The 17,489-nt window shown below is 44.7% G+C and overlaps 1 protein-coding gene across 7 annotated transcripts in view; it reads right to left on the reverse strand.

Annotated features, from left to right (window-relative positions):
• LOC128329916 (uncharacterized) overlaps positions 1-17,489 on the reverse strand; it is a 481,088-nt gene that overhangs the window by 360,240 nt on the left and 103,359 nt on the right. For all 7 annotated transcript variants that reach the window (XM_053261836.1, XM_053261834.1, XM_053261840.1 and 4 more), the window contains one exon: positions 11,934-12,134. In XM_053261836.1, the coding sequence (XP_053117811.1) occupies positions 11,934-12,134 (201 nt within the window). The remainder of the gene's footprint in view (positions 1-11,933; positions 12,135-17,489) is intronic.

Here is a 17,489-nt window from a genome sequence, read left to right on the forward strand (position 1 = left end):
TGTCAGCCAAGGCAAGCGTCTCTCCAACTTCTCATTCATTTTTGCAAGTCAAGAAATGAAACTTTGGGATAATTCATGTGTGTGGTGTGGAAGGAATCGCTGAAAAATAGAGCCCATTGATTTTGTTCACACAAATAAGTTATCCTAGAGGATCCTTCAGTTGTTATGCATGCTATAAAGATAAAAATGAGCCCCTGAAATTGGGAGTGGTTTCTATGAGCATCCACACAGAAACATTCGCTGAGATAATACTTCAGGTTTAGCGTTCTGTTGTTTTGACTAGTCAATCTTGCAGAACACCAACTGACAAACCAACAATAACAACAACAACAACAAGTCTCTCGCCTTCTCCTCTGGGAGGTGATTAGTTGGGAAGAAAATCCAGGAGCAAGCTGTGGGAACACACAGAGGAAAAGATCTGCAGGGAATGAAGAGAGGAGCTGACCCTATGTGAACCGTCAATTTAATTCCCCAAATTAAACTGTTGTGAATCTGCTGCAAAGCAAATTCACTCTTCAGATACCCCGTGGCATGAAGCCATGTTTGGATAATTTCCAGGAATCTTCCATACATTTTGCAGATTTTGCTTGAAGCCGAAAGTCACAGAAAATTGTCTTTTGGCATTTGCTTTTATGTTTAAAGAAAGAACAGCCGTTTAGGCACCAGGTCCTCATAAGGCCATAGGCTAGAAGTTCTGTGCAGCAATATAGATTTACAATTCCCATCCACATGACAAATGGGGGGAAATGCCTGCTGTGGAGAAGCAATTGGGAAGGAAGCACCACTTTCCGAATTTTAAATGTTACTTAAATTCAGGAGTGCAATCCCGCTTTATTGAACCAACCGGGCTTTTAAAATGTTTTTCCATAAGAGAGAATGGAGGAGGAGAATGACTCAGACCTCAGGTACTAGTGCTGGAGATGGAGCCTCTTTTTGAGAAAGGGCTGGAACCTCTTTGGCTGGAATCCCCTTCTTGCCTCACTACAGTGGATGCTGCTGCTTGGAGCTGCCTTCTCTTCTCCTACTAGCTTTGAGGTCTAGAATCTCCAAGAAGGCTCCTTCTGCCTTTCGATCAGCCCCAGAGAAGAGTGGGGAACTCAATACAAGTCAGACAGATGCCTCTGCTCTCTTCTGGGGCCTTCAGCTGAGCAAGAGATTTTGACTGTTACCATACGCACATTTAAACTGGAGGTTAGTTGCACTGAACTCCATGGGATTTACTTCTGAGTAGACATGCATAGGAGCAGGGTGCTTTCCAGATTACACTCTGTTCAGCAGTAAAATGCTTTGGATTGGCAGGTTCGTTTTGAAAACGTAAAGAGCTTGTGCAACCCTCCTACAATGGGAAAATACAACTATATATTTGTGACACACATGCAACGCTGTAGGACTAAAATGGAAGGATGAAATCCGAAAGAAGGCATTGGCAGGGGCGTACCAAGGTAGGAGTGGGCCCAGGGATGAGATTTTAAAATGGGCCCCTCGCTGCCTTCCTCTCCTTCTCCTGGACCCATGACTCTGCTGCAGAAGAACATTAAAGAGACAACACAAACTGTCATCTGAATCCACTCCAAGATATATGGACCCAATGATGGGGAGTTGTTCTCAAACCCAACAAAACAATTTGCAAAATATGGGGAAGGCAACTTGTTGAAATTCGATGCTGCATTTTTAGTATATTGGCTTTTCACAGTAGAGGTTTTCCATGGTAAAATAACAAGACTTAAAGAGCACTGCAAATTAATTTAACATTTTTATTTATTATGTACTTATTCAACTTTTATACTGCCCTTCCAAAATGGCTCCGGGAGGTTTACAATTAAAACATCCATACAATCCTGCAAACCAGTGCTTGGATGTGGTTCTTTCGGAGTTTTTCCAGTCTGTGGGTTGTCACCAAGTGACTCAGTTTGAAAGCCTTGACCCTTATTTCAAAACACAACCACACCACCTGAGATTTTGTGCTGACATACGTTTATAATAAAACTGCAATCCTGTGTACACTGACTGGGAAGTCAAGCATCTTTACACACACACACACACACACACACACACACACACACACACACACACCATGGCACACTTGGGTTCTTGAGGGCACAAACAACAACTGAACTCACAATAATGTAATAATAGTAAACAAGTATATTCATGCAAATATGCATTAGCAGAAACATTTCAACACACAATTTAACATATTCCCACATCCTGCATAATTCTTTATCCACTCCTCTCTCTGTCTCTAAACAATGGAATTCCTATTGAATATTTTGAATATTTGAATATTTAAACAATTGAATTCTTAACAATATAAAGATGTAAAAAAAACCCCTACGCACAAGGTAATGGGTTTTTTTGAGCGAGGATGTGATAGACCTTGGAATTTTTGTTGTTTTTTAATGCAACTTGGGGGCTGGGTGGGAAAGAGACCCACTATTCAGAAAAGCAGAAGCTGCTTAGCTGCTCCCTCATGACTCTCTCTCCTGGCTTGCACTCTTTCCCTCATCATCGCTGAATGGAGTGTTTGGAAGGAAGGCATTTTTCCCCTCTCCCAGCTTCCCTCCTGCTTCTGCTGCTTTTGCTTTTTCGGGACATTTGCAGAGTTCAGGAGTTTTGCAAGCACAGAGAGCAGACATTTGTACAAAAAAGGGAAACATACACAAGACAGACCCGATTTCCACAAGGGTGCTCCATTCTCCACACACCCCCACACATGAAACTCTTCCCCTTTCCCCTTTGAAGAGAGACAGTTTGCAAACTGAACTCCAAGCTCCATAAGTTGCAAAAAAACAAAAGCCAAAAACAGGGTGGGGTGGGGGCTTACTTGTTCATGCCTTCTTTGTGGTGTCTCCTGTCCTCTTCCACCTCCAGGTCCAGCCTGGGCAATAGAAGGCATATAGAACCGTCTCCCTCCCCCAACAGCAGGACAGAGCTCAGCAGCGATTCAAACAATTATTCTCAGCTACCTCAGCCTGCCGGAAGTTTGCTTGTCTCCCTCCTTCCATCACCTCGGGCTCCCAGCAGCTCCCTCTCGTTCTCGCAAGCATGCTGCATGGGCCGGGAAGCAGGGAGAGATATGTCAGGCAGGCAGCTGCCTTTGCTCTCCCTTGCAGGCATACTAGATGGCAGAATTGAGAGGCCAAGGACTGGCCTTGCGGGGGCCCTCAGAGGCTGTGGGCCAGGAGACATTCATCTCCCTTTGCCTCATTAATGGTACGCCCCTGGACATCAGAAATGTGAATTAGGGGTGTGCACAAAACCCACTGGCCCAGTTTGCTTCGAAGCTGAACTCACCTCAAACCCAACCGAGCCAGGTTGGTCCAGCACCCCTCGAACCACCACCACCACCAGCCCGTTTGGTTCGGTCTGGGGGGATTCAGAAACCTTTTCAAGTTTTAATTTCTTTTTTAACCTTAAAAGTGATTGTTGAGATGGCAGGGGGGTGAGTGGAGCTTCCCCCTCCCTCCTCCAGCCTTCAAGATGCCTCCCTCGGGCCTTTTAGGCCCATTTTTTGCCTGTTCAGGCCTTCCTAAAATAGCGTGGCAGCCAAAATGGCAGCCAATGTGCATGTGCAAATGGCCTCTGCGAGGCCTGGCATGGCCCATGGCCTCACAAAGGCCATTTGCACATGCGAGGTGGCCATTTTTGTTTTGGCAGCTATTTTTTTTAATATATATTTTTAATGGCCACCATATATGAGCAAACGGCCCCTGTGGGCCATGCCAGGCATGCTTGGCGGCTGACGTTTTGGCCACCGTGCCATTTTAGGAAGGCATGAAGGGGCCAAAAAACAGGCCTACAGGGCTCGAGGGGGGCATTTGACCTCTGCGCACCCATCCCCACCACCACCTCGATGATCACTTTTAAGGTTAAAAAAAAAATTTAAACTTGAAAATGTTCATGAACCACCACCGAACCATCGGGGTGGTTTGGTTCTAGGCAGAACCGAACTGCGGGGGGGGGGGGGTGTGTGGTCCAGGGGTTGAACCATCGAACCCCCAAACCCAAACCGCAAACCTCCAATCCTGTTTGCACATCCCTAATGTGAACGGCACCTTGCTGACAGCGGAAGGACAACGATGTCGAAATACAGGCAGTACGTAAGCACACTTAATGGACAGTAGTGACACTGTTGTAGCGTATCGTCTGGAAAGCGCACAGGCTATGAAAGTGGATCTTAAGCTCAGTCCATTCCTATGCATGTCTACTCAGAATGAAGTAAGTCCCATTCCGTTTGATGGCATTTACTCCTACATATATGTAGGCATAGGGTTAATGTAGATTGCCGCTGTTTATAATCAGCACAAGTTCGGGAGTCAGGAAAAGCTCATTTGCAGGCTCGTTCTGGGAAATGGTGGGAGAGAGTGATCGATGGGAGAGAGTGATCGCAATCTGCTCTAGCAACTCCACTGTTTTGTCCTCCATTTCCCAACTTTATTGCACATTAGAGAAAGGTTTTATTTTAAAAACTAAAGAACAAAACAATACAAAACTGCCCAAGGAGTCCCTGTTGAGACTTCCCACATCAGCACCACAAAGCTGGCAAACCTCTATTGAAAAGTAATTGTGGAAGAGACATTGCAGGACATATAGTGGCCACCAGGACCAGAAAATGGCAGAGCATCATAATCAACCACATTGTCATAAAGCCACTCCTCATGCGCCAAGTGAGTGAATGAAAGATAGTGATTCTGAAGGGAAGGGCTAGTGTGGGAGCAATCAAAGATGAGATGTTATGCAACCCATGCAGCTCTGAGAATATTCCTTTCATTTATACCTTGCCCAGCTGAATATATCTTCATCTTCAGAGGATTCTTCATCGTGCATTTTGTCCACCATGCTCTTTTTCCGTACTTCATCCAGAGGCTGGTACATATCCTTGAGCCAAAGAGGCTTATCGAGCACTGAAGAACCTGCACTGGAAGACTGAGCAGAAGAAGGGGATGTGTCAGTGGGTCACAACAAACCAACTTCAGGCTTTGGGGTTGATATCATGCCATTATTTAGAGGTTTTCTAGATGATAGTAAAATATGCTACAAACCGAGCTTTCAAATGAATATAAGCTGAGAGTTTACAGAGAATCCAGAGTCTCCTGCAGATTGTTGCTTTTTTCTTCTGGGTTCTGATGGGGAGGTCACATGGGGAGAAGGCTGCTGGTGCAATTTTCACTGCGCCCCCTGCTGGCCACCTCTTGCTTCTCGTTATTAATCCACCCCTTCTCAAATTTATTTTCTGGTGAATGTGAGCTAATCACAAAAAGCAAGGAGTGGCCAACAGCGGGGTGCAGCAAAAATTGCACCAAGGGCCTTCTTCCCATGTGACCTCCCTATCAGATCCCAGGAGAAAAAGCAGCACCAGTCTTGGGGAGGGTCTGGATTCTCTCTAAACTCTTGGCTTGTATTTATTCGCAAATTCTATATGTAGCATCTTTTACTGACGTCTAGAAAACATCCTAGCTAGTAACGCCCACCATTAGTAACGCCCACCATTTCTTGACATTAGAATGCCAAAGAGAAAAACCCAGAATGGGGCCATACAGATGAAGAAACATGGCTATGTGGGAAGGAGGATGAGTCTTAATCACTGGGACAAGAAGCAGGTTTAGTTCTCATCATAAAATAGTTTAGAAATGCACATAAAATTCACTTTCACAGAAAAGTCAATGGAAGATAGCCTCCTACAGAGAAAGGTAAAGTGAGGAATACTGCTGTGGTGAAGACAAAAATCTCTGTTTCTAAAATTTCTGTTTGGCTACTTGAAAATCATATGAGGGACAGTGAAGGGAAATTAACATGGTGTAGAGTTGTTGGTTTTTTATATCAATAACTTGCAAAATCAGATCAAATAACGCAAAATTAGATCTCAATCTATTTAGGGCATCAGGAACATTTCTACGGTATTTATTTATTTTTTTAGAGAAACCCTCCCACAAATTTTAGGCAAATGTGGGAACATTTGCATGGGATACTTTTTCAGATAAATTTCAACAAACGTTTCCAGAAAATCCATATTCCTGTTGATGACTGGAGAACATAAGCTATCTCCTTACCTGTTCTGCTCCTTTCTTCTTTCTGCCCAGAAACGTCCTTTGAAGGAGAATAAAAAGAAGAAATTAACACTAGGGGTGTGCACGGAACCGCGGAGCTGTGGTCCGGCACTGGGGTGGGGGGTTCCACTAAGGGCGGGGGGGGGGGCTTTACTTACCCCTCCTGCCCTTTCCACTTTTTGTGCTGTAAATATCCCAAAAAATCCGGGCGGCAGGAGAAGACTTCACTTTCGCAGACGGCAGGGAAGGGCCAGGCGGGAGTATGTCTCGCTGTCGCCCGCGCGCTTATAGAGAGCGCAGCCGGTCCGGGCGAGATTTAAGGGGGCGAAAGGGGGCTTCAGCAGCAGCAACACGGGGGCTTCAAAGGGGCGGCAGGGAAGTACCCTGCCGCCCGATTGTTTACACACGGAGGAGCGGCGCCGCCGGACCCATAGTAGTGGATAGAAGTGAGCGGCGAGGAATCCTGCCGCCGGGATTTTTTGGGATATTTACAGTGCAAAAAGTGGAAAGGGTGGGAGGGGTAAGTAAAGCCCCCCCCCGCCCTTAGTGGAACCCCCCACCCTATCCCTCCCGAACCAAAACCACCCCATGTCCGGACCGGTTCGGAGGCCAGTAGAATGGTCTCCGAACCGGTCCGTGCACACTCCTAAATAACACCCAGGCCTGATCATTTGCCTTGGAATGCTCGGAGATGGAGGAGGGAGAGAATGGAACAAACGGAAACGTTATCGCAAAGAAATGGGTGATACGTGATTTTTAGTGGTATTCACAGTTGGTGTACCAATTTTTCCCACACATGAAAAAGGTTGTGCAAATTGCACAGATGGGATAGATTTGTACACTGAAATGTCAAAAATGGAAAAGGCATAATGACAATAGGAGGAGAGGTTTTGGAATATGAAGGCTGGGGAGTGTGTGGTTAGATGAATAGGCCAGAGGCTTATGCAGCATACAGAAGCTCTGCCCATTAAACACTGGAGGATTTGGCAGATGCTATTCGCATACTTTCAACTTTTCATCTACTGCCTTATGGGCTAAATAATTGTTTTGTTTTTTAACATGGAAGTGGACACCCAAATCCTGCATTTGAGACCAGGTCCTGTGTCTAGAATCCCAAGACTGCAGAATCACAGAAGACCAGGCATTCCTGAACAAGGCTTACCGTTTTTCTTGAGGGGTGCCATGCTTAGCTGCAGAAAGCTGAGAGCAGATCTGTTTGTCAAGAAAAAGAGAGGAAAGATCATGAGCAACCAACCACCACGTAAAGATTTCCTGCATCTGGCCAGAGCCAATGATTTGGGTGGACAACCAAGACATCGGTTTGTAAGCATTCCTATAATTATAGTCCTCCAAAAAAAGAGAGGTGTTGGAGCTCATTGTTGCTTGGATCTCCCAACTCTAATCCCTGTTGTGAGGACATGCCTGTAGTTATTCAGGGGCGAGGGAAAGACACTGAACGTGCTCAGAGGCCCTACTGTCTTTGCACGATTCAGATCTGAGCTCTGGGATTAGAAACAGCAGCTGAGTCCACCAGAGGATGAGGTAGGATGAACTCTGGCTCAATTTAAAGCTCTCTACAAAGCATGAGTATTTGGCACATCCAATGTGATAGTAGTTCTTCCTCAGCTGGAGGAGACTGTGTCTTTGGGGGACATTCGCTTCCCATCCCAAGCCCTTGGATATGGCAGTTAATAACTCCAACTTAAAAATGCATTTTTAGCTTACCTCAGTCAGCCCAATTACTGAAATGATAATTATTATCACTGCAGTCACTGAAATAGCAAACAACAGCTTTTTGCCATAGCCATATTCTGGGATTCCCTGGCTTCCAATCTGCAAGGTGGGACAAAGAGAAGGAAAATGGAAAATAGGCTTTTTTGTGTTTCTACTTTTTCTCTCCTCAGAATAAAAAAAAGACCACTTGTATTGCTCTCTGTTGAGCTTGCTCTCATATGGGCATATGCAATTGTCTTATACCAAGTCAAACATTGGTCCATTCAGCCCAGTACTGTCTACTCCATTTTACAGCTGCTCTCAGCCCTGAAGCCTTAACTAAGATGCTAGAGATTAAACCTGAGCTCTCCTGAATGCAAGACATGGGGAATTGCCAAACAGAACCACTCTATTTGAAAATTGAAGTTCACACAATTTCTCCACGGGGTGATCTGCCGAGTTTGTTGGCCATCGTGCAATTTCACAGCATTACCTGCTGACCATCTGCTACCAATCTATGACGGAAATCAAGTCTTTTGAGACCATCACAGATTGGCAGCAAATGGCCAGCAGGTGGTGCTGTGAAATTGTGTGATGGTTAGTGACATCATCTGAAGGCATCATGCAGAAGTGGTAAGAACCTCCATTTTCAAACACAATATTTCTTCATCTGGAAACACCCATGATCTGCCTCTCAGCCACATGCTTCCTCTCAGATGCAGCCACAGGGTGTTTGCAGGCCCTAGAGAATGAACTTTTTGGCCTCTGTTTTCCTTATTAAATGTCATAACGTATAATTAAGAATCTTCTTTGCTCCAGCACCACAGTTTGTAACCTGCACCTGAGCTCCTCTGTTTCTGCTAATTTCCTCTTGCTGTTGTTTAATTTTAATTTGTTCCTCTTCATCATCCATTAGTCTCTATGTTGCTATGTTATAAAAACAGGTATACATGAAAAAGGCTTAAGATTTGCATTCCTTCTTAGAATACCTCTCAAACCAAAGTTCAAAAGCAAATACTGAACATTTACAAAATCCTACAATCCAGGATAAAGATAGATGTTAGATTTTTTTTTTCTGATTCCAGAGAGCTGAAAGTGGTATGATTGAGCCATTGTCATTCATGCTGTGCAAAGTCATTTTTATGGCACAGTGTCTTCTTTGGTCAAATAGGTTTTGCAGGTGTTTATAGTTCAAGGTGCAAAAATCGCCCCCATTCAAGGGAGGTATTTGTGAGTGTGAGAAAGGGAGAGCGAATGAGCGAGAGAGAGCATGAGAGCACACAGGCCATGTGGATTCTTTCATTCCACCTTGAGTTCTCTTCAAAACCATATTATCAGCTTTCTAGTATGTGCAAAAACCTCATTCCACTCTACTTTGTCCCTTTCAACCCAGATCAACCTGACTCTGCCTCTCCTTGCCTTTGATTTCTTGCTTCTTTACATGCTGTGGCCCTTGGCTGCAGGCCATATCCACAGATGCTGATCCCTTGAGCCAATTTGCACCTACCCAGTCACAGCTGAGTGGCCCACTAACCACTTTCAGCCATTTTTCAGGAAGGAGTCAAACCAAAACTCAACCTAAACTGAAAAACTGGTTCAGAATTGTGTTCAGTGTACCAAAACTGCACCCAAATCTAAACTCTTGGTTGCCTTGAACTGGAGCCAAACCCCTTATCACAACAAGTGGCAACTAGTTTATTTATTTATTTAACATAATTCTATACTGCCCCAAACTTGTGACTCTGGGTGGTTTACAATTAAAATCATTTAGAAATTAAATCAATTAAACAATTAAAATCATTTAAACATTAAAATCATTTAAACATTAAAATCATTTAAAATTCCACATTAAAAATATTTAAAACTATAAATCTAACTAAAAACCTGGGCGAATAAATATGTCTTCATAGTGACTTTTTAAAAGTTGCCAGAGATGGGGCGGCTCTTATTTCAACAAAAGGCTTTTGGTTAAAAAAAAAGTGGCTAAATAATGCGGTTCAAAACAACCTATTTAATTGTACATTTTATATTTTATTTTCCTGTTCTTTTAATCCTGTTCCATGTATTTTGTTTGTAAAAACCATTAACAGAAATGAAAAATTCTGTTAAAATTTTAAATATACATTAAAAAGATTATATATATATATATATATATATATATATATATATATATATATATATAAAAATATATCATTCACACAACCACTGGGGCAGAGGATGGGGAGGGCGGCGGGAGCGGCAGGATCACAACTACCTTTCCCTGCACAACCTCCATTCCCTCCCAGGCTCACCATTCATCTGCCTGTCCACATGACCGCCACTGCAATGAGCAGTGCAGCAATCTGGAGGCTGGGAAAGCAAAACCTCGCCTCCAGGAATTCCACAGTGCACCACACGAGCAGCACTGTGCATTGAGAAACTCTAGAGGCTGGCTTGTTCCTTCCCTTGGTGTCTATCATTAAAATGGTTGCCAGCAGCCTGAAAGGAGCTGTCAGCAGCCCAGCTGCCCACATGACCAGATGGTGAGAGAGGAGGGTGCATGGACACCCTCCTACCACACCAGGACTACCCATTCGAGGACTGCTGGGATTGGGACCGATCCTGGTGCTTCTCATGAGCAGCTCTACCCAGGTTGGGCTGCACTGGCCCAGCTAGAGCTGGTCGTAAGAATGACCTCATTGTTTGTCAAGTGATATCATGGTACTTATTTTACAGATACAAGTGAGAGTTTGATATTCTTATTCTGCATGAGAGTTTGACATTATTCTGCATAAAATATATTCTGCAAAAAGGGTTTGGTATTTTCTGCATGAAATAAATTTAAATTGATTCAAAACCAATTCAAATTGACCGAATCAGTTACCAAACCACTTTTTAAAGGCAGTGTCTAAATCAGAACTGCGTTTATTGAAATTTTAAAATAAAGCATGAACAACAAACCCAAATGTTTAATAGGCTGACTCTATGCTTTCAAGAAGCCAGTGTCAGGTGAACTCCCATTGCCTCCCATTGTTCACACCCAGTGAGCAGCTTTGGAGCCACATCCAGGTCAGCTGATTGTTGCCCAAGCTCCCGACAACCCATTAGTAGTCTTGACAACCCCTCAGGCTTGACAAGGTTTGCCTCTTACCTCAGATTTCCCCAGTTTTCTTGGACTTCCTGTGGCCAAGTTGGAGACATTCTTCATAGACAAGAAGTATGACTTCCACAAGGCGGAGTTATCCATGAGGTTTTCTCTCTCACTGAATAGTTTCATGAGGAGACCTGTTCTGGAGATGAGCTTAGCACAGGCCAGCTGGACCCTGGACACTGTGCAGTCCATTTTGAGGATACGGAGTGTGTGGGATATGAGGTTCCTCACTGGTGTGTTTGGGATAAGGGGTGATAGCCGCTTGTTCAGCTCAGCTTCAAAAAGGTCCCCTTGAAGCAAGGAGTCATCATCAGTGGGCAAGATGTTCAGCTTGTGGCGAGCAGTGGTCTTCAGTTCATGATGCTCCCAGTGTGTCTCATGGGACAATGTTATATCAGGGGAGATTTCGTTTAAGGAGGCCTCTGTGTCATCTCCTGGGATTTGGGGTGCCTCTGCGTTATCTCCTGGGATTTGGGGCACACCACCTTCCTGAGTTCCACGCGTGAGCTGGTTGAGCAGCGCCTCCTTTGCCATTAATGGTGCATTATCTGATGTCTGCTCTGAGTTTCCTTCACTAGGTTCATTTTGGGAAGAGCCGGACGTACCTTCCAGCAGCAAACTCTGACTAGTAGGACTAGTGGTGCTAGTGGTAGTAGTTGTGGTAGTAGTGGGGGTGGTAGTGGGGGTGGTAGTGGTGGTGGTACTGGGAGCCGCTGTTTCTTCCTCATGCAGAGAGTGGTCTTGATGGCTTGACTCATTGAAATGTTTCAGAATGATAAGTACTCGGCCAGTCAAGTCAGCAGCGTCATTATCCACCATGCTGGAAGCTGTCAAAAAGGGGAAGCTAGTTGTGAACTGCATAACAGACCACTTCCAAGCAGACCGGCGTGCTATTTGGTGAGGTTCCCCTTGCCTGCCCCTTTTATCTTCCATAACTTGTTCTGTAAGTGCCATCTGGAGCAAATTGGCCAGCATGTACAGCTTTTTCAGTTCAGACGTGTCATTCCACTTGATTTGCAGGACCTCTTCAGGTTTCAGCTTACCTAATTCCTGGACCGATTTCAAAAGGTGTGGGTTGAGTTCACCTAAATTGGTGTTTCTCTGCCTCACGGTGACCTTCATTGTTATGTTGCTGTGTAAAAGTTTCTCAGGCACAATGTTCAGTGTACTGCTGGCATTCAGCTTCCTGATTTCCAACGCCTTCATGACTTCTTTTTGCATCCTGTTCAAAGCCTCATCTTTCTCTGCTCAGAAAAAAGAAGAAAGGAACATTATCATCCAAAGTCCAGAGGCACTTGATGCTCAGATTAGCACATTGCAAGAAGAGAAGTTGTAAAGGGACGAATGTATTAGTGCATATCATCCTGTCAATTACATGCAGAGCAAGGATGCAACAGTTAGCAAGAAAACAAACTAACAGGATTTCCCAACAAATTGCATCGGTGCAGCAGGGAATTGCAATTTGTGATCTCTGTGTGCTTGCTTCTGCACCCCGCTAAGTGACTCCCAAATTCCAAAAAAGGTGCCTTCTGTGAGAATGTCCAGGTTGCAGTCTTAGTGTGCACATAGGGTACTTTCCAGACACAATCAACTGTGTGATGCTGAAAGCTTCTGCATAAGTTCAGAGTGGGTTCTTACTGATAGTACAAATGTTCCCAATAGCTTCTAAACTGCTTTCTATGAAGATCTTATTCTCTGACTACACACTGATCAAAGACCTTGCTCTATTTTCTCAGCAGCACCTGCCAGCCAATGCTTGCAGTCACCACATAGTAAAAGAATGGAATGCAAGTGCTGGCCAACAGGTGGCGCTGAGAAAATAGCACAAGGTCTGTGAGCGGTGTGTGGCCAGAGAATAAAAAACAGCTACTAAGTAGCAGCATGGCAGCCTATGGGAGTATGTGTAGTCAGTAAGAATCCACTTAAACTTTTACCATTTATTGCTGCTGGAAGCAGCATAAATCTCAACTTTATTTGTTTTAAAGGAAGTTTCTAGCTGTTTGAAAATCTATAAGTGCGACTGGCAAAATCACAACAAAGAGCCTTGTAGCTCCATTAACACAATGTCCAGAGAGAGAGAGAGAGAGAGAGAGTGAGAGAGAGAGCGCCACCTGCCATCTCTTCCCCAATTGCTCATTCTGTCTCTCAACAGCATAGTGGGGAAGACGGTTTTCTCTCTGGGAAAAGAGAGAACAGGAGTGTGGTCAAAGGAACCAGAGAGACCAGGGCACCCAGGGCTGTAGTTTCATGGATCCTGGCCCAACAAAAGCAATACGCATGTGACTGCTGAATCAAGCAGCATGGCCAATGTGGACGGAGGTAGAACATGCTTGGGGATACTGAGCAGGAAAGAAACATGTGCCTTGACAGCAGACCAGACAGCAGCGATATAGGAAGATGCTGAAAGGCATCATTTCATCCTGCAGGAGAGATGGCCCTGGTAAACCCCTCCTGTATTCTACCAAAGAAAACCACACGGCTCTGAGGTCTCCAGGAGTCAACACTGACTTGACGGAGCAACTTTACGTTTACTTTACAGCTGCTGGTTAGGATGAAGCTCTTCTGCCCAGATATTGCTTAGCAGATTATCACTTCTCACCCCACACCTTGTTTTTTAATGACACATGATCAGTAAGTGGGAGCGTGGAAGGTTACAGAATATAGGTAGGATGCTTCTCTGACCCAAGGAGTGATCATGTGAGCTGCCCTAATATCTGTTCACCCTTCAGTTCTTCAGTAAGTATTAACAAATTTGTTTGCTTGTTTTAATAAGAACTTACTCTTGCTCTCTGGAGTAAGATTACTGGTTTGGCAATCGAAGATGAAAAATAATTAGAGTCCCAGGCAGCTGACACCCCCCAGAAAAGGATAGTAAGGGCCTCTAGAAAGCATTGCCCTTACACTTTCAGAGGTCACTCTGCACAAAACACAAGGAGGAAAGATACATATTTTTTACCAAGGGAAGAACTCCCGAAATCAAAGCAGACCTGTAAAGGTCCAAAAATTATTTTATCTCCAAAAGGAGACATTCGCAGATCTGCTTTAATTTTTATGCAGTTATGGTCATTGCCATGTGAGGTGTTCTTTATTAGTACATTCTGCCAATGAGCTCATTTTGCAACATTTCTTTTTCTGCTTAGAGGGAAAATTGTGAAATGCTCTTTAACCAGGGGTGTAGCAAGGTTGGAGTGGGCCCAGAGACAAGATTTTAAAATGCCCCCCCTCACTGAAGCTCAGCTCATGAAGTAAAGAAATCTTAAATGAGGCTAAATAGTGGTAACAAAAAGCATAGTAAAATGTATATATGTCCCACAAAAGAACACCATCCTCAATTATTTTTAAAAAGGTTTTGTAAATTGTGGACAATACAAGTCATGTAATGGTACTAGAGAAAGACATGCTGTTCTGGTAGCTCCAGATATTAACACTCACATCAGTTTCGGAGGATGAATACAACTGAAGGAAGCCCGGTAGGGTGCGCGGCTGGGGGAGTCAGTCATGTGACTTGCCTCTGGGCCCCCACCCAAGGCAATGGGTCCCCAGACAACTGTCTCCCTTTGCCCTTCTATAGTTATTCCCCTGTCTTTAACATTCAAACAATACAGAATTTCTTAAACTACTGCTGGCCTACTGCAGAGAGATTCGTTCGTGGTACATGTGTCGGTGCAGTCCAACTTAATCGTATCAGACAAAACTTCAGTGTCATCCTTCATACCGCAAAGACAGCAGCACATCTTGTTAGGCAAGATGCTGTGGAGGAAAAAGACAGAACTCCTCACAACTTCTTGGCATTTCTTGCAGAAGAGGACCGTAACCAGCAACCCCCACACCAAATCCAGTCCTTTCAGGGGGTGCCATGCCAACCCACACTTTTGGGCCTCTCCACATATCCTCTTCCCCACATCTCTTCAGAAAATGGTTCTAACTCCAAACTACCCTATGAAGGGATATTCCCATCTCCATATACTGAAGAAGATGCAGCTGACTTTGCTGTGAGGGAGATAATTGATATTATCTTCCTCCCTTTGCTGTGAGGGAGATAATATTCTCCCTTTGCTGTGAGAGATAATAATTTCTGATGAAATATTTACTTGACGGAGAAGTACGAAGCTGCTTTATACTGTGGCAAATCCTGGGCCCCTTGAGTTCAGTGCTTTCTAACTCTAACTGGCAATGGTCTTTCAGTGCTTCAGATGGAGGTCTATCCTAGCTCTGTTCCCTGAGATTATTTAAACTGGAAGTGCCAGAGAGTGAATTTGGGACCCCACATGTGCAAAGCTCTGTCATTAAGCTATGGCCCCACTCCATTTGTGTTTGAGTGCTGGTGAGGGAAAGCACACAGCCTGTGAAGGAGAAGAAGGAAGGAACCCTTTTTTAATGAAGAGATATTTCCGGAGAAGACAGAACTGGGAGATGTCTCAACATGATGCCCAAAGATACTCATTACTTTAGCTAAGTGGTTTTCAAACTTTTTACCATCAGGGAATCTTTTCCGATTTTTTGTCTACAACAGACTCCCTGCATATCTGCCACTTCCTGTGTGTTGCAGAGGATTCTGGGGAATGTTCCTGCACTCCTTCAACCCACACAGGGTGCTGGCCAGGGCTGTTGCCCGCACCATTGGTCCACACAGACTGAGCGTACAGCTTAGAACACACCCAACAATCCTGTAGCTCCATATTTCAGGGGGAAGTTTGGTAGTGGTAGACAAGCTTCAGGCAGTGATGTCATTGCAAATTCAGAAGTGCAGGCACTCTCCATGACAGCCCCCATGGCCATGCACACCCCAACAGTCAGAGAAGCCGGGAAGTACCTACACTCCGTCCCTGCGCGTCCCCCCTCCACTATACCCCTGGCTTCAGGGAAGCTTGTCTCTCATTTCTGACCACCTCGCTGAGAAGCCCCTGTCAAGTTTCTGAGGAATGCCTGTTCTCTAAACTACCACTCTAGCATGACTTCCATTCCTACAGCAAAACTTGATAGCATGTTGGGCAAGAAGTGTGGATTGGCTAACAACTTGCTAGCAGTGTGAGTATTGGTAAGCCGTCCTCCTCACAGGAAAAACTACAGCCTCTGAAGTCGCCCCATCTACCTACTTAGAGGGCTGAGGAGTAGGAGGGGGTTAGAACAAGGCTGACTCCCCGTTTCCAGTTGTCTCTTTTCTTCTCTCGTTTGGCAACCAGCAAAGGAAAAGGGGTGTAGATAGTACTTACAGAGTCTTCAATTGCAGGGATGACTGGAGCAGGGCCTCCAGTATCTTTGGGGTCATTTCTGTGGAACTAAGGTCTCTGAAATAAGGACAGAGAATTTTTGCAATGCCAATGCCAGATATCATGAGATACAAAAGAGAAAGAGAAAGCCAGTGTGGTGTAGCAGAAGTAATGTCTAGGGAGTCTCAATTTCATGAAGCTTGTTGGGTTTGCTGCTTTGGAACCACACAACTCCACATCAGGCAGAATGGAAAAGGGAGAAAGCATCATGGCTTAGCTCTGGAGTCTTAGCCCTGGAGTACTGTTTAGTCAACAGTACTAAAGAAAAGAGTGCTTCAAAGCACATGCAGAGTGTATTTTTCTCACCACTGAGTAACTAGTTTCAGCCTGCCCTGAAATCATGCCTCCGACCAGCAAGCTGGATCTCCAGTACCAAATGCATGAGGGCTGATCTAGTTTATTCAGTGATGACACAAAAGCAGCCTGCACATGATCAAAGGAGCTTAATTCGTTATCATTAATTCTTACATTCCAGGCACAAAATCTTGGCTCAAAACAAACTTGGCAATCTGCACATACTCCAAGAAACTCTCTTCTTCTTTTAATTATATCACACATTTTAGAGTTGAAGTCCTGCATTAAAAACAGGATACAGGGAAATGCCCTATACTCTGCATATACTCAGAGGTACTTTCACATAGTCAGAAATGTACCCTCAGATTTTACCATGACAAAAAAAAATATGGGAAAGGTCTGATGAGTTCTTCTGGACCACACAGTGGCCCTGAAGAGGAGTGTCTGTCCAAGAAGCAGAAAAATCAGTGATCATGGTAATAACTAATTCATTTCAGGTACTTACAGAAGTTTCAGTGAGGGAAGCTTGTAAAATCAGGTATCATCAATGACTTTCAGCGGATGATGGTTGAGAACCCTGCAGTGGGGAGGAATTAGACCCACTGGTTACAAGCTTAGCAAAATGCAGGAAGAAGCTCCAGCAGGCAGGGGCGGATTAAGCTATATGCAGCCCATAGGTGACCAGAGATTTGCCACTCCAGCAAGGGTTCCCCTTTACAAGTAAAGGGCTTGGTGGTGGTGGGGGAATTAAATCGACTTTAAAAACATTTTCAGCCCATTTCAGGCCTTGCATGCGTGTGCGCAGAGGCCCCCAAACCGGACGTGCCACTTGGGAGGTAGGTGGGCCTGTGGGAGGAGCTCTCACTGCCATCTCCGCCACCATCCTGCCACATGCACCTACGAAGACAGCCTGACAACCTGCCATGATTTGGGAGGCAGGCGGGCCCACTAGGAGCTCTTGCTGCCTTCACACAGCGGTGGTTTAAAAAGTTTTCATAGATTCAACGTTCCCCTGCCCCCCAAGTGCACGTGGCA

This window comes from Hemicordylus capensis, chromosome 6, assembly GCF_027244095.1.
Source record: "Hemicordylus capensis ecotype Gifberg chromosome 6, rHemCap1.1.pri, whole genome shotgun sequence".
In the NCBI taxonomy this organism is placed as follows: Eukaryota; Metazoa; Chordata; class Lepidosauria; order Squamata; family Cordylidae; genus Hemicordylus; species Hemicordylus capensis.